At 40.9% G+C, this 27,981-nt stretch overlaps 1 protein-coding gene across 1 annotated transcript; it reads right to left on the reverse strand.

Moving 5' to 3' along the window:
- On the reverse strand, positions 1-27,586 carry mfsd4b (major facilitator superfamily domain containing 4B). The gene is made up of 4 exons (XM_028797594.2): positions 26,694-27,586; positions 13,919-14,087; positions 13,478-13,594; positions 1-2,378 (listed from the first exon to the last, which is right to left on the reverse strand). The coding sequence occupies exons 1-4, from the start codon at positions 26,991-26,993 to the stop codon at positions 1,048-1,050; spliced, it is 1,917 nt and encodes a 638-aa protein (XP_028653427.2). The 5' UTR covers positions 26,994-27,586; the 3' UTR covers positions 1-1,047.
- Positions 27,587-27,981: the final 395 nt, after the last annotated feature.

Consider the following 27,981-nt stretch of genomic DNA (forward strand, 5'->3'; position numbering starts at 1 on the left):
TTAAAATGAAAAAGTACATTTTTATTTTGATAGCCAACAAAAAAATACATCAGTAGTTTTTCTGACTCCATCTACTAACTGCTAGTTTATACTGGTTAAGATGGTGACCAGTTTAGGACCAAAAAAAAAAAACAGACTAGCAAACTTATAGTTGCTTTAACTTTTAGTTACAATTCTGAACTCATAATATACACATTAAGGGGAGAATCAAATTGATTTACTTGCTGTAGGTACTAATTATCATTCTTAAAGGTTTCACTCCAAATGTAGAAAATTAAGCTAAAGGCCATGAATGCATTTTTGGCTTACAGTGAGGTCAGCTGAGATATCTTCCCCTACACCTTATCATACGGACATTATCTTTACTTGGGAGGGGAACACCAAAATACAAAAGTCTCTTATTGTGTGAGACTCCATTTGTCCACTGCTGTTTTCTTTAGATGAGTGACCCCTGCTGTCAACTTTCTTAATTTAGTCCAAGTTTAGTTTTAGCTGCACATTACACAAATACTACTCAACCATTCAAGGCGATTACTGCCCTGCTGTTCACAGTGCCATATTAGCAGTATAATACTGTGCACTGCAACCAACAAGTTTAAGTCAGCACTGGACAGAATAAACTTCTGATTGGTACTGAAGAAAAACTAAAAAACACCCCTGTCCATGACTGGAATTTTCAAACAAGAAAAAAAAAATCAGTTCTTGCTGCAAGCCCCTTTTCAGTATACAGCATGGTGAATTTTTCACATTTTACCACACAGACAGCATTCTATCTTAAATACTTCAACAGTTTATAACAAGACAAACTATTTTACTTAATGATTTAAAACAAATCTCCTCTGAAAGCCCAATAATTACAATTTGTTTACATGTCCCAATCACCTCTGGCCCTTTACCTACACCCATGTTCTTTGGACTGCCTGACAGTGAACTTGATTGATTGTGGGTAATAACTTGTGATTATTTGTATACAGAAGTGCAATAACATGGTGGTGTAATCTTATTTTTTTGACGACTGTTACTTACAGCCACTTATCAATAAAGCATTTAGTCATTTTTTTCCCTGTTAAGACTGGAAAGTGTTTTCTTTCTGGGTGAACTACTGGAAAAACCTGGGGACTGTGATAGTGTGCTAGTGTCTGCAGTATGTTCTGTGACATCCACGTTGGCATCCACAGCAGAGCTGCCATCCAAACTCAAGGGTGAATCAGACGTGACAGGAGCAGGACCCGACTCATGCAGAGAGTTAATGAGGCCAGCTTCATTCATTTCAATGACTTCAAAATCAGCGTCATTCCACTGTTCAGCCTCATCTTCCTCTTCATAATCGCCATTGAAAGCAGAGTCTGATGACAACAGGGCTTTGCGATCCTCACTGTCTTCCCTCAAATTATTGCCATCCCTCGATTTTCTTCCATCAGCACCTGAAGCAGATGCTAACTTATACATCACTGGAAAAATGATGGCAGTCATGGCAGATGTTCCCAGAGCTGTGTACATGAGCAATGGGTAATCTTGCAGTATCCCCATTAGGTATCCCACTACTGCTGGAATCACCATTTCACCCAAGGCAGCCCCAACCACAAATACTGCAGCAGAACGCCCTGTTACGGTGGTATACTGCTCTACCCATGAAATTCCACTTGGGAAAGTTGTGGCCATCGAGGCACCATAGATAGCCGTGAATATCCACAAGACTACAGAGTTATGGCAGTAAAGTGTGAGTAACAATGATGAGACTGTGCAACCCACCAAGCTGAGAAGAATCATGGTGCCTGGGTGTAGACATGCGGCAAAAAAAATAGCCAGGCCACGGGCAGCTGCAAAAGTACCCCAAAAAAGGGAATTAAGACCAGCTGCCCTGCTCTCATCCATACCAGCAAAGTCTTTAGTATATGTGAAAATGTAAGAGCCATAAGAAACCTCTGCTCCAACATACCAAAAGAAAAATAAAAATAGCAACCCAATGAGAGCATTATGATGCTTGGCCACCAATGGTTTTTCTGCAGAGGCTTTTGTTTTCTCTCGAGATGGACTACTTCTAGAGTACAGCAGGAAAAAAATCAGAGATACTAGCAGAATAAAAGTGCCAATGACGATATAGGCCCACATGGACTTCAAATAAGCAGCCTTACTGTTGTTTACAGTTATAAATTTTACAGTCTGATGCAGCTGGGGGTTTGTGACAGACTTTGGCGTCTCTCTGACTTCCACACTCATATTTGTGCCTAAAGTGGAACTCATGGCGGGCATGTTACCCAGGAGTAATTTGGCAAGGATTGGAGAAACAAAAGCTCCTAGGGCAAAGCTGAAGTGCAAAGCTTGCATATGTGGTCCTGCCTGTTCTCCCCAAGTGTTCAGAGTAAGAACATTTCCACCTGCAAAGAAATGCAAATATATACATATTACAAGTGTATTTTTTTTTATCAAACAGACACAACTTTGTGTAATATTAGTGTAAAATTAATTAATCAATCAAAACATAATCTAATGGACTAATGCTCCAATATGTCACATCAAAAGTTAGCTGCATTTTCCACATCAAACTTCAGCTTGTCAAGGTACAAATGTAGTGTGAAAGCTTAATGGCCATGTTGCCTTTATATTTTCAAGAAAACAAAGTGTAACAAATATAGTGTAGTAGTTACACAAGATTTTATATACCTATCTATAGCCATTAACTTTTATTTATTTAAGTGTATAAAAGTACTGGAATTAATGTAATACTATAATTGCCTTGCTTACAAACTTGTAATTTTTACACATTACGCTAAGCCATTTATTCGCAGTAAAATCACTACTGTACTACTATTGTGCCATTTTGTTTGAAAGGTAATGTACCATATTTCAAAATGTAGAAAACCCTATTTATCTCAGGAGTTTCTCATGTTGGCTTAGAGAGTTAAAACTTTGTAAAGAAGATCTAAAAGTTCTTGTTTTTAATTTTGAACATATTTGAAAATGTGGCTTGACAAGATAATGTACAAGAGTTTCAGTATGAGTTCACAGAATTACCAGAAGCAAAGAAATTAGTAGTAACAAAACCATAACAACACACTTTATAACAAACCTCACCATGTATTTTGGTAAATGTCATATGCTTTATATCAGGCTAGCAAAATACCCGTGCTTCACAGCGGCGAAGTACTGCTTTAAAATTTTAAAAAATAAACTGAGGGAAAATGTACCAATAATTATTTGTTAAGGATCTCTTTGTATACCATGTTGTCAGTTCACCCCTCCGGTTGTAATATGACCAAGCTGTGCGCTGAGCTTACTCTTGAGCATGCAACGTATAGTTGGCCATGTGAAAAGCAATCTTGCCTCAAATCAATGCCAACCTTTTGTAGGGTCTGTCCCTGAGACTTATTAATTGTCATTGTAAAGCAGAGAAATTGGAGGCTTTTGAATTGAAATGGGAGATCAGAGGGTATAACGGGGATGCGAGGAATAAAAACTCTCCCCTGAGCCACTGCCAGTAAAAATAGTTGCCTCAATTAGGTTCTTTTGCAGGCATGTGACCTGAAGTGTCGTGCCATTACAAAGTTTCGGTGGCTGTAAGTTTCTCAGTAACATTATTGGTGCCCCAACCTTCAAAATTAGATTATGCTCAGGAGTGCCTGGAGGATTCAGAGTGTGGACCGAGCTGGAGGCTATGGACGTATATATGTACGTAAGTAGGATTCAGTTAGCGTTGGGAACCCACGTACCAAATTTCTTGAAGATGGGCCCATTAAGTAACAAAGACTGTTGGAAAGTTCAATATGGCGGCCGACAGTGGTGTCATACCACCGAAATAAGTACGTACATCGGTTTCGGTTAGCGCAAGGAAGCCGCCTACCAAATTTTGTGAAGATGGGGCCATAAATAAGAAAGTTTAACATGGCGGACGTTGTCGACCGTTATGACCATTACGTGTAGAATTTTGAAATGAAACCTGCTTAACTTTTGTAAGTAAGCTGTAAGGAATGAGCCTGTCAAATTTTAGCCTTCTACCTACACGGGAAGTTGGAGAGTTAGTGATGAGTGAGTCAGTGAGGTCTTTGCCTTTTTATAGTATATATATGTGTGTATGTGTATGTGTATATATATATATATATATATATATATATATATATATATATATATATATATATATATCCATCCATCCATCCATCCATTGTCTCCCCGCTTATCCGAGGTCGGGTCGCGGGGGCAGCAGCTTGAGCAGAGATGCCCAGACTTCCCTCTCCCCCGGCCACTTCTTCTAGCTCTTCCGGGAGAATCCCAAGGCGTTCCCAGGCCAGTCGAGAGACATAGTCCCTCCAGCGTGTCCTGGGTCTTCCCCGGGGCCTCCTCCCGGTTGGACGTGCCCGGAACACCTCACCAGGGAGGCGTCCAGGAGGCATCCTGATCAGATGCCCGAGCCACCTCATCTGACTCCTCTCGATGCGGAGGAGCAGCGGCTCTACTCTGAGCCCCTCCCGGATGACTGAGCTTCTCACCCTATCTTTAAGGGAAAGCCCAGACACCCTGCGGAGGAAACTCATTTCAGCCGCTTGTATTCGCGATCTCGTTCTTTCGGTCACTACCCATAGCTCATGACCATAGGTGAGGGTAGGAACATAGATCGACTGGTAAATTGAGAGCTTCGCCTTGCGGCTCAGCTCCTTTTTCACCACGACAGACCGATGCAATGCCCGCATTACTGCGGATGCCGCACCGATCCGCCTGTCGATCTCACGCTCCATTCTTCCCTCACTCGTGAACAAGACCCCGAGATACTTGAACTCCTCCACTTGGGGCAGGATCTCGCTACCAACCCTGAGAGGGCACTCCACCCTTTTCCGGCTGAGGACCATGGTCTCGGATTTGGAGGAGCTGATTCTCATCCCCAGCCGCTTCACACTCGGCTGCGAACCGATCCAGAGAGAGCTGAAGATCACAGCCTGATGAAGCAAACAGGACAACATCATCTGCAAAAAGCAGTGACCCAATCCTGAGCCCACCAAACCGGACCCCCTCAACACCCTGGCTGCGCCTAGAAATTCTGTCCATAAAAGTTATGAACAGAATCGGTGACAAAGGGCAGCCCTGGCGGAGTCCAACTCTCACTGGAAATGGGTTCGACTTACTGCCGGCAATGCGGACCAAGCTCTGGCACCGATCGTACAGGGACTGAACAGCCCTTATCAGGGGGGCCGGTACCCCATACTCTCGGAGTACCCCCCACAGGATTCCCCGAGGGACACGGTCGAATGCCTTTTCTAAGTCCACAAAACACATGTAGATTGGTTGGGCAAACTCCCATGCACCCTCCAGGACCCTGCTAAGGGTATAGAGCTGGTCCACTGTTCCGCGACCAGGACGAAAACCACACTGTTCCTCCTGAATCCGAGGCTCGACTATCCGACGGACCCTCCTCTCCAGGACCCCTGAATAGACTTTTCCAGGGAGGCTGAGGAGTGTGATCCCTCTGTAGTTGGAACACACCCTCCGATCCCCCTTCTTAAAGAGGGTGACCACCACCCCGGTCTGCCAATCCAGAGGCACTGTCCCTGATGTCCATGCGATGTTGCAGAGGCGTGTCAGCCAAGACAGTCCTACAACATCCAGAGCCTTGAGGAACTCCGGGCGTATCTCATCCACCCCCGGGGCCCTGCCACCAAGGAGTTTTTTGACCACCTCGGTGACCTCAGTCCCAGAGATGGGGGAGCCCACCTCTGAGTCCCCAGGCTCTGCTTCCTCATTGGAAGGCATGTTAATGGGATTGAGGAGGTCTTCGAAGTATTCCCCCCACCGACCCACAACGTCCCGAGTCGAGGTCAGCAACACACCATCCCCACCATATACAGTGTTGACACTGCACTGCTTCCCCTTCCTGAGACGCCGGATGGTGGACCAGAATCTCCTCGAAGCCGTCCGAAAGTCATTCTCCATGGCCTCCCCAAACTCCTCCCACGCCCGAGTTTTTGCCTCAGCAACCACCAAAGCCGCATTCCGCTTGGCCTGCCGGTACCTATCAGCTGCCTCCGGGGTCCCACAGGACAAAAGGGTCCTGTAGGACTCCTTCTTCAGCTTAACGGCATCCTTCACCGCCGGTGTCCACCAGCGGGTTCGGGGATTGCCGCCACGACAGGCACCGACCACCTTACGGCCACAGCTCCGGTCAGCTGCCTCAACAATAGAGGCACGGAACATGGCCCATTCGGACTCAATGTCCCCCACCTCCCTCGGGATGTGGTCGAAGTTCTGCCGGAGGTGGGAGTTGAAGCTACTTCTGACAGGGGGCTCTGCCAGACGTTCCCAGCAGACCCTCACAACACGTTTGGGCCTACCACGCCTGACCGGCATCCTCCCCCACCATCGAAGCCAACTCACCACCAGGTGGTGATCAGTTGACAGCTCCCGCCCCTCTCTTCACCCGAGTGTCCAAGACATGTGGCCGCAAGTCCGACGACACGACCACAAAGTCGATCATCGAACTGAGGCCTAGGGTGTCCTGGTGCCAAGTGCACATATGAACACCCCTATGCTTGAACATGGTGTTCGTTATGGACAATCCGTGACGAGCACAGAAGTCCAATAACAAAACACCGCTCGGGTTCAGATCAGGGGGGGCCATTCCTCCCAATCACGCCCTTCCAGGTCTCACTGTCATTGCCCACGTGAGCATTGAAGTCTCCCAGCAGAACGAGGGAGTCCCCAGAAGGTATGCCCTCTAGTACCCCCCTCCAGGGACTCCAAGAAGGGTGGGTACTCCGAACTGCTGTTCGGTGCATACGCACAAACAACAGTTAGGACCCGTCCCCCCACCCGAAGGCGAAGGGAGGCTACCCTCTCGTCCACCGGGGTAAACCCCAATGTACAGGCTCCAAGTTGGGGGGCAATAAGTATACCCACACCTGCTCGGCGCCTCTCACCGGGGGCAACTCCAGAGTGGTAGAGAGTCCAGCCCCTCTCAAGGAGATTGGTTCCAGAGTCCAAGCTGTGCGTCGAGGTGAGTCCGACTATATCTAGCCGGAACCTCTCAACTTCGCGCACTAGCTCAGGCTCCTTCCCCTTCAGAGAGGTGACATTCCACGTCCCAAGAGCCAGTTTCTGTAGCCGTATGTATGTATGATTTAATTGTTGCTGTGCGTCTTCATAAACTATGGGAGGTTTGTAAGGAAACAAAGCATGAAGGAAACGAAGCTGCTCTTCAGTGAGGTTGAATTTTTTATCAGCGTTTAAACTGTCATAGACATGAATTACAGCACCATCATAACAGGTACACACCCAGTGAGTCACTCGTTCAGTAGCTGCAGAAGGTAATATTTGAATATGTTTTCCATTTTGTGGAATGGGCATTATAGGTGTGTCAGGAGTCCACATTAGCAAAACCTCTTGAGGTTGGAAAATTGTATGCGCAGCTAAAATTTCGTTGAATTTGCTCATGTGATCTGTTGATAAATAATCATTATTTACCAACTCATTCATTGCAAAATCTGACAGTGGTAAGATCACTGCTTCCATAACACTAAACACAACCACTAAGTAGACACTAACACTAAAAAATGGCAACACCGCCGGGAAGAACACTAAATGAGATAAAGTAAAAGTCTACTAAACTTCTTTATTATAACTGCTTTATTATAGCAGGTGAGGGGACGCTGGCACACGCTTGTTGTTGCCGCTCCTCCCTGTTAACAACACTTTTCACAAAATTCGCCTTAATTCTGCACTTTCTTACGCTTGTTTTATTTCGTTTATTGTACGTATAGTTCGTGGATACAGCTGACTCGAATTGCATGGATTTGGCTTAATATTTACAGATTTTATGGACTCCACTTTACTGAGAACAGCCGAGTCTGTGGATCACGGGACGAGACCTACGAACATTTCTTTGTACCTGGCGATCTAGCACCTCGGGATGATCTGTCTCCGTGATTATATTTGCTATGCTGATCTGCTCCCGTTTCATCTTACAGTACTCTACGACCGGGAACTGATCTGATGTTCATACTAACCTGGCTTATGGCTCCGGGGCGATCACGCCTGAAATTACCAAGCGTTACTGTTTACGGCTGTGTATTGGAACATCCAAATCCTGCTACCTCCTCCTGCTGTGCTTTCTGCTGCTTGCTATTGCTGCTCACCTACGCTACCACACCCGCCTGTCCTACCGGCTCTGTTGTGCTCTGCTGCTTCTACACTGTTATCAGCTAAGTATCACTCACTATTTTAGCGCTTTGAGTACTGAGAACAGCGCTATATAAATGTAATGAATTATTATTATTTATTATTAAACACTAAAGTACAAAAACGAAGTAGAAAGTAACACTAAACTGCAACACCGCTGGGAACACCAGCACACCGTGTCTACTAAACACTAAGAAACACTAAGTAGAAAAACTAAAGGAAAAAATACTATTCAGTAAGCACCGCGTCTACTAAACAGTAAATCAGTAAAGGAGAAAGGACGGCAAGACCGTGTCAGCTGCGGAGCTCAGCTCAGAGCGAAATGAAGTGAATGAAATGAGGTGAATGGGAGGGGAGATGATCACGTGACTCCAACACCCGCCTTAACTCTCCATCCCTCCACAAACACACAAACACAGTCTCTCGGATCCCAACTCTCCTTTATATATAAAAGAAAACTGACATTCTCTTAACATTCATACGGTTAGCGTTAGCATTACCACAAACTGTATCAGAGAGAAACCAAGAACAGCAGCCACAATGACAAAACACTAAGCACGTTTAGGGATGTATTAAGATATACAGTATGCAAGTAGTTCATTTCTGTTTTGATAAAATGTCAGTGTGGGCAGCAGCAAAGATATTACAGAGTACTATGGGACATTTAGCTTTATCAGCAAAACATCAGTATTACTTAGAGCAGTGTTTCTTAAACTATGGTTGCCACATGATTGTATAGTAAAATTGTGAATTTTGTGTAGAGTGATGAATCTCCTTCTATTTAGCATACTATTTACTGTTGGAATGTGTAAAACAATGCTGTGGACGTGTCACAGACAACTTTTGCTTCTATGGCAGGAAAATACCTTCTTCCACTTTCTTAACCTGCTCATCCATGGCAGGATTGCTGAGCAAATAGCATCCTACAACAGTCAAACAGAGGTAACTGACAAGTAAAACACATTCCCTCATCTCACCAACTTTCTTACATGACACAAATAAGCTTGTAAAGTGAAAGGACAGCAGTGCTAGCGTGGAATGAAAATAACAGATGCAGCATAAAATGTGACAATGTGTCATAACACCCAGGATGGAACAGTTGCAGGTTAAGGGCCTTGCTCAAGGGCCCAATGAAGTGGAACCACTTCTGGTATTTATGGGATTCAAACCAGCAACCTTCCAATTGCCAGTGCAGATCCCTAGCCTCAGATCCACCATTCCACCCTCTAATGATCATTGGTTTTAATAAAAATATCTTTTGACTTCTATTTTCTATTTCAGTGATATTTATATGAGAAATATGCCTGAAAAGAAACAAAAATGTTTACTTGTTTATTACAGTAGACCCCCGCGAAGTCGCGGTTCAGGGTTTGCAGACTCAGTCGTTCGCGGATATTTCCTTAGAACCTAAGTATTAATTGTTAGCAGAAAGCGCAAATATCCTCCACAATTTTTTATGGATTTTTTGTGGCAATACTGTGCTGTAGAGAGAACAGGAAGCAACCGCTGAGGGAAACGCAGGTTGGGATGGTGAAAGTAGCCAAAACGAGAGCGTTATTCATTTCTCCTTGCTGCTGATTGACTGCTGCCCTGTGACGCATCTCCAGCTGAATGACCTCGTGTTTTCCACTTTGTTGTTGTATTCATTTTGTTATTCTTAAACGCACAAGATGACGCTGAAACACCCTGCACCTTCTAAGGCTTCTGGCACTGAGCCTAAGCGCCAGAAAAAGTTTAAAACACCCCAGGAGAAGGTTGAACTACTGGATTTGCTCCGGGAACTAAAAAGTTATGCTGCAGTAGTGCGCCACTATGGCATTATTGAAACAACCACACGCTACATAAAGAAGAACAAGGCAGAGATCAGGAGTACCGTATTTGTAAGTTTCTGTGATAGTGCCAAAAAGGTAACTACCGTAAGGAATAAAAATATTGTCAAGAAATCTGCCTTGGCATTGTGGATCACTGACTGCAGGAAGAAGAACTTTCCCTTGGATGGTAACATAATCCGTGAGAATGCACAGAAATTGTACCAGCAGATCACTACAGGAGACAATGTAGCAACCTCCCATCACAATGTTCCTGAAACCTATAAAGAAAAGGCAGCACGAAACCCCACCAGAAGAAGATCCGTCCAAAGATACGACGACTCCTAAAGCAACCGAAGAAGAGGTGCCACCCGAGGAGTTTTAAATCCTCTGCATTGTACTGCACAGCTACTTCATCATCATCAATATCATTCATCATTGGTGAGTACCCGTACATTTTACTGCATTTTAATTAAATTAAATTATTATGCATTTACTCTACTTATACTAAAGAAAACGCACTTGCATGAATTACAGTACATATGGCGGTAACATTGGTATTTTACATTCTAGCACGGCGGGAGACATAGCAGTACAGTATACAGGTTTAACTTTACATTCTGTTTTTAGGTAATATATTAAGGTAATTTTTTAGGTAATCCATATTACTAACCGAGAATGGTAAACCGGATGGCATGGGCGCAGGTAACCGGATGGCATGGACGCAGGTACACAGCGATGGGACCATGAGACGTACTGCGCAGGCTCGTACAGCTCAACTAACGGAAATAGCAAATAAAACAAATGTGCTGCTTGGGATTGTACAAACCGCTGAACGCTTTACACCAAATTCAAACACAATACAGCTCAACTAACACACGGCCCCAGAGAACGGCCACAGAACAAACAAACACAACAGGATTCAACGCCCCGCCCAAAGTCAAACTGGAGAGAGTACGGATGCTGCAAATGTCCACACTACACAGCACAGTGAAACTCGAGATAGTACGGAAGGCGCAGGTGTCACCGCCATATTGTGAGTGGCACTACTGCCGAGTCAAGTTAGGAATAATGTGCTGCTTGGGATTGTACAAACCGCTGAACGCTTTACACCAAATTCAAACACAATACAGCTCAACGATACACACACGAGCACACCTGGATAAGATCAATGAACGCAGGCGCCTACAATGCGCGTCTGAAACTGCGGAAGCAAAGCAGGCACGGGTTCAAAATGAACGAGCTCGACTGACGGATATACAAACACGAGCCCGCCTGGATAAACAACGCGCCCATAGCTAACGACTAACGACATAGCCACACAGAAAAGAGGATTCTACACTGCACCCCAGAGTCAAACATAACACACTACGGGGTCCGCAAAGGTCCACAAAGATAGTATGGAATATATAAGAGCACACCCATCAAAAAAAAATCAATCATGTAAAAGCACGTAGTACACACAAATCATGTGCTCTCAGCGCATAGAAAGCGTATAAGGACAATACGGAGAATAGAGACCCAAAGGCATTGGAGAGAAAAAAAAGGCAGATAAGAGATCATGAAAGCAGTGGAATTCAAAAGGCTCAAACAAACGATGGAGCAATAAACATGCAGACAAAGGTACAGAATATGAAAGCAGTAAAATTCGAAAGTATTGTAGCGTCCCAGCCAGGTTGAGGGCTTTTTGGTTTTAAGTGACTGTTAGGTCCGATTGAGGGAAGGCGGAGTACAGCACGGAGGACTGATAGCGGGGTATTGATTTGATGCGGTAAGGGGGGGGGCGTTGGAGAGGGTGCTAGAAAGTTGTGTTTGGGGTTAGGAAGTCAGCGATTGTTCAAGTAAAACTTTTGTGACACTTTATCATGTCAGTCACTACAGTATCAAAGAAAAGATAGAAACGATTGCATTACCGCAAACAAAAGGTGATTAATAATCAGAACCAGGTATAATTGAAAAAATACCAGGACAAATTGAGGTCTGAAAAAAGAGTAGACAACAAAGTCTTTTCGCATTCGCATCATTCAATGGACAAAATGTGGATTTACACAATAATGGACCATATGCTATGAGAATCTGTGGTCCCACAACAGTTAAAGGAACGACAAGTTAAATTTCAAAGAGTACACAATTCGGTCGGGTGTATATTGATGATCTCGGAGAAGCAATGCAAATTTTAACAGGCAAAGAGAAAGGTGATGTATATATTCCGCGAATAACATTACACACCAAAGGAGATCGTGATATGCCATTCGTAGTAAAATGTTTACAGTTTACCGTGAGAATAGCTTTTGCTATGACAATCAATAAATCACAGGGACAAACAGAAAAACACGGATTATTTATTACAGAAACAGAAACAATATTCACTCACGGGCAGTTATACGTTGCGTTGTCACAATGTGTCTCCAAAAAATATTGTTTTTAATGAACCTTTAAAGTAAAAGTGAAAATAATGAAATTGAAACAATTCCAAAAAAAAAACGTAAAATTGTATATCCAATTAACCAAACACAGGGGTTGGTGAGCAAAGCGAGCAGGGGGCGAAGCCCCCTAGTGTATTAATGTATTAAGCTGAGTTTGCAAAGAAATTAAAGTGCTTTGGGGGTATACTGTATTTAGGGTATAAAAATAGGAATTTAAAAGGCATTTTTTAACCACATCCAAAAGTCGCGGTTTTTCATAATTCGCGGGTGCACTAGGAACGTAATCCCCATGAATTTTGGGGGTGTACTGTATATGACCAATTGTTATTCATCTATGTATGGTTCTGCTGTCATTATGAACATCACCTTTTGGGTATGGAACCAATTTTTTTTTTTACTTGGGTCTTACTTAGGTACTTAGATTAAAATGTTTAAGAATCTTAGATTTAAAGCCTTTATGTATTTCCACTAGTGCAAATTTATGTGAGCCTAATGTATAATTGGTCCAAAGTTCCAAAAAAAAAAAATCACTATAGTTACCAGCTATAGTATGAAATTGGCACCTCTATACTGTAGCAAATAATCATGGACTTTAACAAGTTTATGTTTGCTTGACTTACAGCACATTAAAACACACATGTGTGCATTCACAGGGAATGCTTATTCTGTTCATAGAGAAAAAGCAGGTTAACAAGATACTTGTTGATATGTACAGTACAGAAATAAAGGCACAATGCTAGAATATTATAAAGAAATACTGTTTTCATTTGCATTGCATCTCTTGCAAATAGACAAGTCAGAGGTTGGGAATCAAACAATTTTCTGCTGTATTACTACTGTAACAACCATTATGGTTTTCATGATTTTTTACATTACATTCAATTGCATTGTACATTATACACAGACTAGGCAATTTGCTTCTGGAAACCTTTAAAAGAGGCACCATCTTCACAAGTGCCACTATCTTTTTTGTGCTAGTAAGTCAGGAAAGCATTTCAGGAACCTTTCAGTGTTTGCTCAAACATCTTTTAAGTACACAGGTAATCACATATTTTTTTAAGCTAAAAAGATTACCATACACACCTGTATCCAAAAAGCCCATAGTAATTCCAATGATTGACATTAAAACTGTCAAGAGCAGTGCTTTTTTACAAAAAGGAATAGCAAATAATCCAAAGGCTGTAATTAGCATTGCGAATCCTACAAAAAAGAAAAAAAAAATAGTTTACTTTTTCATTTGTAACAAAACTTTATAAAGATGTTTTCTTTAGTAAAAGAATATATTACTAGCCAGGATGTGTACAATTCCTTTAACAAAATGTGACAATGCTGTAACAACTAAATTATTCAGACATACTGGGTAAATACATTAGGCAAATGAAATATGTTGCACTTCTGTGTTAGTGCAAGAGGCAACAAAAATATAATGGGATGACTGGAAGCATTAGCCTTCCAACTGACATTATATTTCTTATGTGAAAAAATTGACTTAAATCTATAGCCGTGTGAACACACACCCCTTACCCAGCAGAAGATGGTGGTTTACACAGTCAAACAGGACTCCACCCACCACAGATCCACCAATGTAGCCCATGGATCTACCGACAAAGATGTAGGAAATGTTGCTGATATTTTTTTTCACATTAATAGCCAAATCTTCAAATGTTGGTCCCAATACTGCAATGCTCATGCCCTAGGATAAAAAAAAAATGTTTGTGCCATCATTTCTCTTTGGAAATGTAAACAAAGACTTGTTCAATTTATTTCAGTAACATCAAGAAAATTAAGCCAAGAAATTATAACAGCATGAATTTTTCTTGTAATCCTTATATGCATATATAAACCCCCCAGCCTTAAATTTCAACACTTGTGCAAGAGTATCTAATACACTTCATACAAACTAAAAAAAAAACAACCAAAAGCACATTATTTGAACCCAGACAACTGATTTTGCAGTCTGGTAGTAATTACAGAGGCTTTACAGCCTAAGAGTGTGGGACTTAGTCCTCATGTCTTACGATCCCCGAACATGCTCTCGTACTCATGCCACTTTCTAGGTTATCACAAGCCACCTCCTTTGTTCCACATTCATTTTTACTCTTCTTCAATTGATTCACGTTGAGCTGCAGTGAATTTACTTAAAGGTTATTTTCTAGAATAAAAGAAGCCTTAATTTGTGAAGGAATAAAAATCCTTAATAAGCTATATTTAAAAAGAAACATTACATATGCAATTTATTCAAATTCAGACTGCTCTACTTTATTATCACGTAAGCATAAGAAAGTTAATTAAAAGACAAAATATATAATATAGTCAAACACATGTTGAACCTTGGCCCCGTTTTGTGAATGTCAGCTTTGACATAATATTTATGCTGAGTTTAGGGTTACAATGACCTTAATACGTATTAAATTATTATTAATGTGAATAACTAAAACTATTTAATTTGGGGACACTTTTGCCTTGCCCCATAATTCCACCTCTGCCAGTCTCAAAATGAAAACAAAACCCACAATATAATCTTCCACCACCACAGTTCAGTGTGGGGGTTGTGTCTTTTAGGCAATGAGCTATGTATGCGGTAAGATGACAAGATTCATTTCCGCCTTCTTTGCATGGCTCCCATGTAGTTTTTTTTTTAGCTTTTTTTTTTCATTCCAAAAAAAGGCTTCCTCACCATTCTACTGTAAAACTTAGATTGGCGGGCTGATTCACAGATGTAATACACTGCACATCCTTAACAATTTACTTGTGGACTCTCGACTGCTGCTCTCACCAGTTTTCTTCCTGATTGGCTACTGAGCTTTAAGGGGATGACCTGCTCTTGAAACATCCTTGGAAACTGAGTGTCCCCCAATGCCTCATAAGAAACTAGACAGAGTTCCAGGGATTCTCTTTGTCTTTGATATCTTTTTATATCCCTCATATGATTTATGTCCGACAACAATTCTGCTCAGTTCTTGGGTAAATCGTTTCATTTTTATATTGCTTTGTATGTAATGACTAACATGGAATTTTACATAGACAGATGTATTTACCCTTATAAAAGCAAATTAACTGAATGTAAATGTTAATATGCATGTAGGAGGATTCCCATCAACTGACTATTCAAACTGTAATGGCACAACACTAAAACTGTGCTTTTTAATGATAGTGCTGTAAACAACAAATAGATTTTTAAAGTATTATAGCACATGAAAATGCCAAGTATGTTCTGTTAACCCAACAAAAACTAATATACAGTACATTGCATATTGTGGTAGGTGGGTGGGGAATATTTTTCTACATTTTTCTTCACAATAAAGGGTTCTTCACTATTACACTACAAGTGAAATTAAAATATCAATGAGTAAATAATTGTTACATTGTATATGGTGAAATGCTAAGATAAAATTTGGTAAGAATCAAATCAGTAATGTCAGACTGAAAATATACATTCTCAGAAGTTATCAAGCACATGTGACACCCTGGAGACTATACACACTAAAACCTGCTTGGCACAACTGAATATTTTTGTCGGTGCATTTGAAGGTCATACCCATCACACTCCACTACAAACGTTAGAAATGGGGTGATGTAAATGACCAACAGCAATATACCAGACTTTTTACTCCTCAGGATAGAATGAAAAAAACATCTAAGAACAAAAAGCAAACAATTACTGACAAAGCTTTGAGCAACATGAAAAGGTAATAGGAAGCCTTTTTTTTTCATTCCCACACCTCTAAATTTTTTAAACAACATTAATAAACAGAAAAGCATATATCATATGCACACATAATGAGACTGCAACATTATTAACAGTCTGATTGATTACTACAAATTTTCCTTGTATTGACTTTTGGCAAAATTTCACCAAAAATTTCAAGACTTCCATAATGTTGAATTAGGTCATGAAATAGCACATATATCAGAAAAATGCATATCCAAACAGATATCACAAAAATCACCAAGAACAGTTGAGCCAAAACATAATACAACAAAGGGTACCTTTCTTGGTTTTTAATTGTGAAAAACCTTGGTGATGTGAATGCAGGTTGTTTCATGGTTTTTGCCTCTCACAGGAGCGATCCCTGCTGAGTACTGTAGCTGGCTGAGCCTACATTGCAGCAACACTTTTGGTATATGATTCCACAACATAACAAGAAAATTGTCCTAATTCTTTTAGTATTTTGAAAACAATACAATTCCACTCTGTCTATTGTTTCATCTGTTCATCTTAGCTTAGCTTTGGATTTCTGAAATGATAAGCAAGGACCACATCTTAATCAAGCAGTAAGAAATAAGTAATGCAAAGATGTAACTGCACAGACAAAACAATGGTATCATCTAGACTATTCTTAAATAATAAATTAAGTATTTTTCAAGTTGGACCACAAAAAGTTATGCTGTTACAGTAAGTGAAGCACTTTTGAGAAATTTCATAAAATAATGTGCCTGTTCTTGTGGTTTGAAATGGCATCTATAGGATATAGGCACAAACGTGAAAATAAAAGTATTAAAACTTACCAAATACTTCCACTCTGAAGCAGCAAATTTTTTGACTTCAGAAAATATGTTTATGAGTAGGGATGATGCAAGAACCAATATTTCAGCACTAATCTGGTACCAAACTAATACAAATGTACCAGGAAATCTGTGCTGCGCTCATGAATGACAGCAATTTAATCTGGAATGTAACAATTAGAAAATTGTGAGTGAAACTACCTTTAAAAATGTCTCGCACTGTTGATGATACAGCACCGAATCAACACATCAAAAAGAAAACCAGCTGAGGTCATGTCTAGAAATGCTTTTGTGTTCTTGCAAGAAAATTTCAGCATGCAAGGGTAGGAACTGTACTTGTTCTTCTTCTTCTTTTGGCTGCTCCCGTTAGGGGTCGCCACAGCGGATCATCTTCTTCCATATCTTTCTGTCCTCTGCATCTTGGTCTGTTACACCCATCACCTGCATGTCTTCTCTCACCACATTCATAAACCTTCTCTTAGGCCATCCTCTTTTTCTCTTGCCTGGCTGCTCTATCCTTAGAATCCTTCTCCCAATATGCTCAGCATCTCTCCTCTGCACATGTCCAAACCAACGCAATCTCGCCTCTCTGACGTTGTCTCCCAACAGTCCAACTTGAGCTGACCCTCTAATTTACTCATTTCTAATCCTGTCCATCCTCGTCACCCCCAATGCAAATATTAGCATCTTTAACTCTGCCAGCTCCAGCTCTGTCTCCTACTTTCTGGTCAGTGCCACCGTCTCCAACCCATATAATATAGCTGGTCTCACTACCCTCCTGTAGACCTTCCCTTTCACTCTTGCTGATATCCGTCTGTCACAAATTACTCCTGACACTCTTCTCCACCCATTCCACCCTGCCTGCACTCTTTTTTCACCTCTCTTCCACAATCCCCATTACTCTGTACTGTTGATCCCAAGTTTTTAAACTCATCCACCTTCGCCAACTCTATTCCTTGCATCCTCACCATTCCACTGACCTCCCTCTCATTTACACACGTATTCTGTCTTGTTCCTACTGACCTTCATTCCTCTCCTCTGTAGAACATATCTCCACCTCTCCAGGGTCTCCTCAACCTGCTCCCTACTATCGCTACAGATCACAATGTCATCAGCAAACATCATAGGCCACGGGGACTCCTGTCTAATCTCGTCTGTCAACCTGTCCATCACCACTGCAAATAAGAAAGGGCTCAGAGCTGATCCCTCATGTAATCCTACCTCCACCTTGAATGCATCTGTCACTCATAGTCACACTTCCCTCGTACATATCCTGTACAACTCTTACATACTTCTCTGCCAGTCCCAACTTCCTCATACAATACCACAGCTCCTCTCGAGGCACCCTGTCATATGCTTTCTCCAGGTCCACAAAGACGCAATGTAACTCCTTCTGGCCTTCTCTATACTTCTCAATCAACACCCTCAGAGCAAACATCACATCTGTGGTGCTCTTTCTTGGCATGAAACCATACTGCTGCTCACTAACCATCACATCACTTCTTAACCTAGCTTCCACTACTCTTTCCCATAACTTCATGCTGTGGCTCATCAATTTTATCCCCCTGTAGTTACTACAGTCCTGCACATCCCCCTTATTCTTAAATATCAGCACCAGTACACTTCTTCTCCACTCCTCAGGCATCCTCTCACTTTCCAAGATTCCATTAAACAATCTGGTTAAAAACTCCACTGCCATCTCTCCTAAACACCTCCATGCTTCCACAGGTATGTCATCTGAACCAACAGCTTTTCCGCTTTTCCATTCTTCATCCTTTTCATAGCTGTCCTTACTTCTTCCTTGGTAATCCGTTGCACGTCCTGATTCACTATCTCCACATCATCCAACCTCTTCTCTCTCTCGTTCTCTTCATTCATAAGCCTTTCAAAGTACTCTTTCCATCTGCTCAACACACTCTTCTTGCTTGTGAGTACGTTTCCATCTTTATCCTTTATTACCTTAACCTGCTGCACATCTTTCCCAGCTCAGTCCCTCTGTCTAGCCAATCGGTACAGGTCCTTTTCTCTCTCCTTAGTGTCCAACCTCTCCTACAACTCATCATATGCTTTTTCTTTAGCCTTCACCACCTCTCTCTTCACCTTGCACCTTATCTCCTTGTACTCTTGTCTACTTTCTGCATCTCTCTGACTATCCCATTTCTTCTTTGCCATCCTCTTCCTCTGTATACTCTCCTGTATTTCCTCATTCCACCACCAGGTTTCCTTTTTCTCCTTCCTCTGTCCAGATGTCACGCCAAGCACCCTTCTTGCCATCACCCTTATTACATCTGCTGTAGTTTCCCAACTGTCTGGTAACTCTTCACTGCCACCCAGTGCCTGCCTCACCTTCTCCCTAAACTCAACCTTGCAGTCTTCCTTTTTCAACTTCCACCATTTGATCCTTGGCTCTGCACGCTCACAATATTGCCACTTTTATCCCATTATGAATTTAATACAGAAACAGACTTGTGCATGCTTTAAAAGAGAAATAATGTTATTGATCAAATGAGGTGTAATCGTTTTAACTTACATTGTTACACATTCGTTAGAGGAGATGAAAAGATGAGACTAATCAGTTCTAAATAGTGTCCTATACAGCCATGATAACTTAATGGAGGCTTTGCATTCATTCTCTTGATTGTAATGAGCACTTCTACAGATGACTCCTCAGTCGCTGGGGTGCAACATACACACATCTAAAGTTCTGCACAAGGGACTGTGGGATAAGGGTGGACTGCCAGTTCAAACAATAGCTGAAGCAAGTGAACATCGACGCAAGATTCACATAAAGGGAATATTTGGCTTTTCTACAACAGGGATGACATGAGTTGCTCCACTTGTTAATACCAATAGTGTTTCAATGTTTTGACAGACCAGGCACATCCCCCTATTAATACAATGTGTACTCGGTTAACAGAGATATGTAATTACTGAAACACGCAGCTAGTAGGACAATCAAAAGGGAATACTTCATTGATAAATATGAATCTGCAAACACTGAATTTATGTAATTTGTTTGGCTTTTGAAGGCGAACGTACCATTCATTAGTATAACCTACAAGTGAAACCACACGTCTTATGGTTAAATGGTACATTAAAAAATGTAACACTGTGTTGAAGTTAAAAACTTGTTCAGCACAGATAACGACAGCCCAAGTAATTTTCCAATTCTGGATTTGTACACAGGCATAAGCAATAACAAAATCTGATCACTCACACAAACAGCAAAACAAAGGCTGTTTAACAGGAGTTCTGAAATAAAGGAATAAATGTAAAACTGACAAGTTTGATTTTACGCAGGGAGTTTTAAAATTGGGACAAATTTTAAAAAAGGGAGAGACAGATCTAGAAATTAAAGCACCATGAATTTTCAGCATTTGGAATCTTGTAATTCACTAATTCAACAGTACATATAAAATAATGTTTAATTTTTTATATTTATTATTTTTGTAAGTTGTACTTTTCAGTTACTGGACAGAAAATGCCTGAATAAATTTAGAAAGCACATGGTAAGATAAATCATTAAGTTCACGATGATATCATTCTTTATAAACCCTATGCTGAAATCCCCCGAAGATCACAAACCCCATTTGTTGTTACACTATGAGGATCCCCATTTCTGCCATACATTAAAATTCAAAGCTTGCACTGTATTTTGATATTTATGAATGCCAATATTAGTTTAGTTAAATGATAGCTGGGTAACTACTTAATGGATATGCCAGTATTTTATAGCTGTTGTTACTGTTAATATTTTATATGTTTTATATTGCATTATAGAAAAAGGCACAATCTTCTTCTCCTCAATAAACAGAGGTTACTTTAATAAAAAGCTGTGTTATTGAAAGGCATAAAAAATTGTAAACTTTCACTGGTATTGGTATCGGATAAAAAATTTTTGGTTATTGTGACATCCCTATTTCTGAGGTATGTTTATAAGAAAAAAAAAATGATCATACACTAGCTGTGTTATCTGGCTTCGCCCAGAAAATTTTGTAAGACAATGGGCCTCCGTTATAGTGACATCAGTTAATCAAGTATATCAGAAGTTCTATGTAACTAAAACCAAGTGCTTTTTAATATATAATATCTGTAGTTTTTTTTTTTTTTAACCAAGGGCTAATATTATTGGCAGGTAGTGTGGTGTACTAGTTAAGGCTTTAGACCTAGGACTTTAAACTCTAAGGTTCTAGTATGAAATCCTGCTACTGACACTGTGTAACCAGGAGCAGATCAATTCACCTGCCTGTGCTCCAATGGTAAAAACAAAAGAAAAGTAACCAATTGTATCTCAGACATTGTAAGCTGACTTGCATAAAGGCATCAGTCAAAAGTAGACCTCTCAGCAAGGTCGACACTCTCTCCACAGACAGACTCACTGCTGATGGCTGTGCCCAAGAAGTCATTAAAGGCCTGGATCTTGTTTTTTATCCAGGACACTCGCAAGCCCAGACACTCAGATTCCTCACTCAGTCTCTCAAGCTCCACGATCAGAGCCTCCATTGACTCCGCGAAGATCACAGCATCATCAGCAAAGTCAAGATCCGTGAATCTCTTTCTTCACCAACAGATGCCCCACAGCCGCTTGACCCCACAACCTTGCCCAACACCCATTCCATACAAGCATTGAACAGAGTAGGAGCAAGAACACACCCCTGACGAACCCCAGAATCAACTGGGAAAAACGCAGAGGTCCTGCCTCCACTCTGCACAGCACTCACAGTACCAGTGTACAGGCCGGCCATGACATCCAACAACTTCGGTTGGGATCCTGCCAAGTCTCAGGATGTCCCACAGGGCAGCTTGATCAACTCAATTGAACACTTTACGAAAATGAACAAAGACTGCAAAGAAACTCTGCTGATATTCGCGTTTGCTCTCCATGAGAACCCTTAGTGGCAGGATGTGGTTGATGTTAGACTTCTTAGGTGTAAAACCAGATTGATCTGGTCGCTGGTAGGTGAGCAAGTGATCACAGATCCTTGATGATGACCCTAACAAGGAACTTACCCGGTACGGAGAGCAGTGTTATCCTATTGAAGGAATACTTTTTTATTTACATTAAAGTTCTGCTATAAAACCATACCTGTGATACCAACAACATACAATGTTTGTTCATCTTAATATCTGCCTAATGTATTTTACAAAAATGGCAAGTAAAGATTTTCTAGGACGGCTATTCCTTCAGGCTACAAAAAAAAACAATTCTTAAATTCTAATCTTCTATTATTATTCAGTATTTAGCAGGTTACTGTACCCAAGGCAACTTACACAAACATGATTTAATATATTTACATGTACATGATATACCACATTTTCAATTTACAACTGGGTCAAAAGCAGAATAGATTACTTTTTCAGAGTCACACTGCGAGTCAGAAGCCAGGCAATAACTAACTGCCCTGTACTGTAAAATGTAATACACTAGCCTCTAAACAGACAGACAGATATACAGATACATAGTAAAACACCACTCTACCAGATTACAGAAAATGAACTTGATCACCATATTAACCTGTGCTTAACACTCAGTATTGTTTAATGTTTTAGAATACAGTTAGTTGCAGCTTGGTAGTAAGCTTCCCCAAATGGATGAAGCATTAGCAGAACAGACTTCTTAAAATGTGGAAGTATACAGGGGGTGTACTGAGAATGACTAGCAGATACCTCGGTTTGGAATGGTGTCAGCATGCACTTTCAGAAGAAATGTACTCTTGCATATCAGGAATGGACACAGACATGGAATCTGAGTGGGCTTTGTTTAACATCACACTGTTAAGCCAGCTGGAAATAGCTGTGGAAAGCCACTGCATTAGAACCATTTAACAGATACCAATGGATAGAGAAGCAGGTTACAAAATACTGGCTTTCCAACCAGTATTAGATAGATAGATAGATAGATAGATAGATAGATAGATAGATAGATAGATAGATAGATAGATAGATAGATATTAATAAAACAATTTCCACATTTTCCTGAAATTGTGAATTCAGCAGTGCAAAGAAGTACACAGTAGTGTATGTTGGGACACAATGGAAAATGCACACTGAGAAAATAATGAGTAGAACCCAAGAAGGTAAATATCTGAACAGTAGAAACAGGTTAAGACTAAATCTTGGATTCTGGGAGCCTATAAATCCTCTTCTATATAAATGTAAATGCGTGGAAGTGTGTCTGTCTGTCCAGCCTGGAAGTGCGAGGCTACAGCATGAAGCTGAAAGAGTCCGCAAGGTGGCCCCAAGTTAACGAGTCAGAAGAAGAAAGAAATATCAGGCTACAGCATGAAGTTGAAATAAAGCGACTCCATCGCCAAAGTGAAACCACCAAAGAAAGACAAACGAGAAAGAAACTCTCTTAGTCACTGATAGACAAGGGGGGCGAGGACGTCCACAAAACGAAACTACAGACTCTGCATTCATTTTTTTTCTGATGATTTCAATAGTTTCTAGGAGCCCAGGCTTACACAGTCTAAAGATTCTACCATTTTCACAGAGTTACACGTCAAATACAGCAAAAACAAATCCATTAAATTAAAAAGTATTAAAAAATAAAAGGTATAACAGCAAAAAAAAAGGAGATAACTTTATACATGACCCTTCAAATACTGTACATCCTTTTACCCAATTAATATAAACCATTCTTTTTTGCACCGGTCAGGGAATCAGAAAAGCATAATGAAAACAATCAAAAATACAGCAACTCAGCTGTCATATTCTTAAACACACATCACCATTGCTGACCATGTCTGAAATAAGCAATAAATTAGTATCACCCACAAATCTTTGAATTTACATGCTGAAAATGCAGTTAACTGCATACTAAAGAAGAGTATTTTGCCTTTATAGTTTATTTAAACTTTCTCTTAATATGTTTAACTTTTACAGTTTAAACTTATACCTTTATTCTAACACAATCATTTATAACACAGCCATTTGGCCACTAACATGAAGCTGCTTGTCTAATTAGCAAGTTTTCTTCCCAATACTATTGTGAGAGGCTCAGTTTTGGATGTCTTTTTGACATATATTACCATATTGTGGATACTGTATAATAATTTGGGAGAATAATAGGAAACAGCATTAATCCATACTGTCTGCACTGGACACATTTTAAGGGAGGACCTGTGTTGGTTCTTGAAATGTGTTGTGCACTTGCAAAGTCACAGAGAGGAGTGCAGAAGGAAAGGCGTCATTTTCATGCAACTCAAACTATTAATCTACAGTGCTTTATGAAATTCAAGTGTATCGGGATGTTTGGCAAGTGTGTGGGAATTGGAGTTGTGAATACGTGTGACTATTAATGGACTGGTGCCCCATCTTGCTCCTACAGCTACTAGTACAGGCTAAGGCTCTTTAAAATACTGTACTGGAAAAATCACGAAGAGAAAACAGATCATTCATACTTTCAATATGACCTGACAAGTCTTGATATTCAATGTTACTTATGGACTACAATTTTACATGATGTATTAGGTTTATATATGATCACTGTAAATTTTTAGTCCATTCAAAAAAAAAAAAAATCTTACAGCACTTCAAAGACATTTACTTGTTCTCCCCAACATGCTTTTGCATTCACACTGAGGCACAATTTATAAACTCATTAATTCCAAGTAAATGAACTGTCAACACCTTAATTATATGGATGTAGAATATATTCTAGATTGGAAACAATAGCATGTTAAACAATGACCAAATGAGACAGTTTAGCTTGTTGGCAACACTCAAGAAAAGAAAACAAACATTGTACTTTTGTGTATTTTGAAAACACTATTCTAAAGTACAGTACACAATTTACACTTGCAATGGCCTGATGTGGAAAAAGGGCGCCTCAAGTATCTCTTATAATCATATAATAAGGGGCATTGTGAAAATCCAAAAAGCAACAAGAGTGGCTTACTTCATTTTCTTTAATTTCTTTCCTGCAATTGCTTGTTTGACATTCAATGGGAAAACAACTATAATGTAGTTAGACTGTACAAATTACAGATTATTTCAAATGCACCATTCTGCTTATTTTTATCGCAACTGGAATTAGTATTAATCAGCTTTCCTTTAGGAATACTAATTTTGAATACACTGTACTTAATGGCTTTCTTCCATGTTACGAAATCCTCTCTTCTTAAAAATTTATAGGTTTGAAATAGCTGATAAAAGTCTATTTTAAGAGATGGTACTTAACACACCTGGTTGTTGTATACGTGTGTGCGTCTAACCTAGGCAACAACCCCTCTTACCTTTCAAAGTAAGCACAGCTATGAATTTTAAAATTACATACATAATAAATCAGATATCCTTCTCCCCATGATGATCACACATTTTTTCTACACATTATTACTGCAATAAGGCACTTGCCATTTACTCCAGAGTCAAAAGTCCCACAATGGGTTACATGCACAATTTTCTGCTTCTCAGTTAAGCATTCATTTCATCCAAATTTCACTGTACTCTGTACAATTCACAACAATGACACCACAAATCTATAAATAGACATTTCACATACATAATCAAAAATCTCCTGTGGTGCTTTTTAAAAGTTTCATATTTTTCTGATTTCTTAAATATTCTTAACATCTAAAATTACTGCATACGGAGTAAAAATTTAGTGTGTTCACCATCATCCAGAGATGAGAAGGTAAGAAAATAACACCAGGCAGGAACCAACAATGACTGGCATGCCAGTCCATCACATTCTTATTCATGAACTTATCCATAATAATGTATACCTGGCCATTTCAGACTTATTAATTGACCTAACAAATGCATCTTGACATGTGAAAGGAAAACTGGAGAATGAACACAAAAACTAGAGTACAGATGTACCACAGGCAGAACATAACAGGCTGGAATCTGAACTTGGTGTCATGAAGGTGTGATTTAGAAACACTAACCACAGTGCAACCACTCATTCAATTCAAGATCTAGTTGTAATATTTTTAATAACTGGGCTTTGGACACTCTTTGACAAATAACTGTCTCTAGGAACACATTACAAATAAATAAAAACAGCAGACTATATGCTGGACTCAGTGGATTCAAAAAAATAAAGGATAAGCCACAAATACCTTCCTGTAGAACTGGTTTTATTTTCTCTTCTGTATCTGTCTAGTTTTGACAACACCTGTCACAATGCACTATTAACTTAAAGTACTGTACCAGCTCAATCTCGCTCCTATCAATCAACAAGGCACAAAAACTTCCAATGGTTCAAAAATTTTCCTTTTTTTTCCCTGATGAGAGTTGCAAAAAGCTACTTTTAATTGGCAAACATAAGCATATCGTGCTTCTGAAGGCCACAGGGAGAACAGTATGGCAGGTTTACTTTTTGAATCTTCAAATGGCAATAGGTATGCTGCTAATAAGACCATTTCGCCCCATTACAATGTTCAGTTAAAAGCAAACCCACTTGACGAAAGTCTTAAAAGCTATTCGACATGGTAGCAGAGTAATGAATGTTACTCAATATTCCTGTAACACTCAAAGTACTGTTAAAATACAGCACGCAGCAACCAAAGCTTTGTTACACCCAGGTAACGTGGGCAACTACAATACAGTCGGTACGAAGGCGAGATCTTAGTAATTAACGTGAAATGTGTGATCAGAAATCTCGTTTAAAATATAAATGGTAACCACTTGGAAAAGCGTGCCACTTTAACAGATCGCAAGCTTTCGCGGAGAGATGGCGGACTCCGACCAGGCATTTGTGTCGGTGGGAGAGCGCGCTGCGTCATTTGATGCAGCCAGGCCAGCGTCACTTTATTTTCAGGCTCTCTAGTATTTCTTTGAAGCTTACCAGCCCTAGGAAGGAGGCGCACAGCGCCAAGGTCGTAGGCCATTTGCTAGCCGTAGAGCTGCCACCCCTCCGGATTACTGTCGCACTGCTGGGGCCGGAATCGCCGAAGCCTTTCGCGGCTTTCTGGAGCGCTTTCTTTCTGCCATCTCTCCACTTGTCAAAGAGCGTGTCCTCTTCCTCCTCCTCCTCTTCCCCTTGATCCTGCTGCTCGTCATCTTCCTCCGTCCTCGCGAAGCGCACTTGCTTTTTCTTCACCACGCCGCCGCCAGCTGTGGTGGCAGATGGGGCGGCCAGAGACATGTCGAGCCAACGCAATGTGCGCACAGCAGCAGGCAGCAACTGGCAAGCAAGGGCCGCTAGAAGCCTTGCGCCTGAGTGAGCTTAGACCCTAAGCGTTGAGCCTGGCTGCATGCCGCCGCCGCCGCCGCCAGGGCAGACGCTGAGTCGTTCTCCGTTTAGAGTGAGGTGTCCAAGTGCGACAGCCAGAAACGGGAAGCGGAGCTGCAGCTGTGACGGGGAGGGGTCACCCAAGGCTGTCACCCGGCACAAAGCCACTGGAAGGTGCAGTCGAGCTGAGGAACGGCTCACTTTCACGGTGGGCGAAACGGCAATCAGACTGAAGTCTTAAAGCAAAAGCAAGTCTCCCTCGCCGCACGAAGTGGAACTGTCATGACATTGTCTGGTGACGTAGTTTCAGTTCATGCCCATTCTGCTACACACACATATTATATTTTGCGAAAGGTTATCAGTGGCATATTTCTACAGGAGATGCGAGTGTACAAGACAACTCCGAAAGTGCAACACGAAAAAGCGCCGCGATTCCACGCCGGTGAGCCTGCCAAAGTCCCCGAGGCTGAGGTATGAGTCACGAGGGCGTCATGCCTGCTTGCTATTGGCTCTGAAATGTTCACGAAATTTTGGCGAGGTCCATAAAATGGGCGGGCGTTAGTCAGGTAAATCTCTGTGGAGTCTGACCGTAGCACGGAGCCGATTGGCTGACTCTAGTTGTGTAAAGCGCCTCTGTCTATGTGAAATAAGCCTAACGCCAAAGCCGAAACGACCGCTTCCAGCTTTATTTTATGTGATGTGAGTTGTTCAAGGTTACAGCCGCACTGTTGTGGTCCAAATGGCACAGAACGTCTGTGTATGCTACCTTTATAGTTCATTCATTCAAAGACATGAGGTAATTATAACTAATACAGTATAACGATAATAATAATAGTACACATCGTTACGTGTTTCGAAGCAAATGCACAACTGAAAATATATGAATGTGGGAATAATTTAA

This window comes from Erpetoichthys calabaricus, chromosome 3, assembly GCF_900747795.2.
Source record: "Erpetoichthys calabaricus chromosome 3, fErpCal1.3, whole genome shotgun sequence".
NCBI classification, from domain to species: domain Eukaryota; kingdom Metazoa; phylum Chordata; class Cladistia; order Polypteriformes; family Polypteridae; genus Erpetoichthys; species Erpetoichthys calabaricus.

What these genes read in the sequence shown, in the direction of transcription:
- mfsd4b (XM_028797594.2), bottom strand. Translation starts at nt 26,993, where the DNA reads ATGTCTCTGGCCGCCCCATCTGCCACCACAGCTGGCGGCGGCGTGGTG. An exon ending in AAACCACCATCTTCTGCTGG is followed by an intron (nt 13,595 to 13,918) that starts GTAAGGGGTGTG and finishes TCTTTTTTGTAG; the next exon opens with GATTCGCAATGCTAATTACA. An exon ending in TATGGGCTTTTTGGATACAG is followed by an intron (nt 2,379 to 13,477) that starts GTGTGTATGGTA and finishes ATTTCTTTGCAG; the next exon opens with GTGGAAATGTTCTTACTCTG.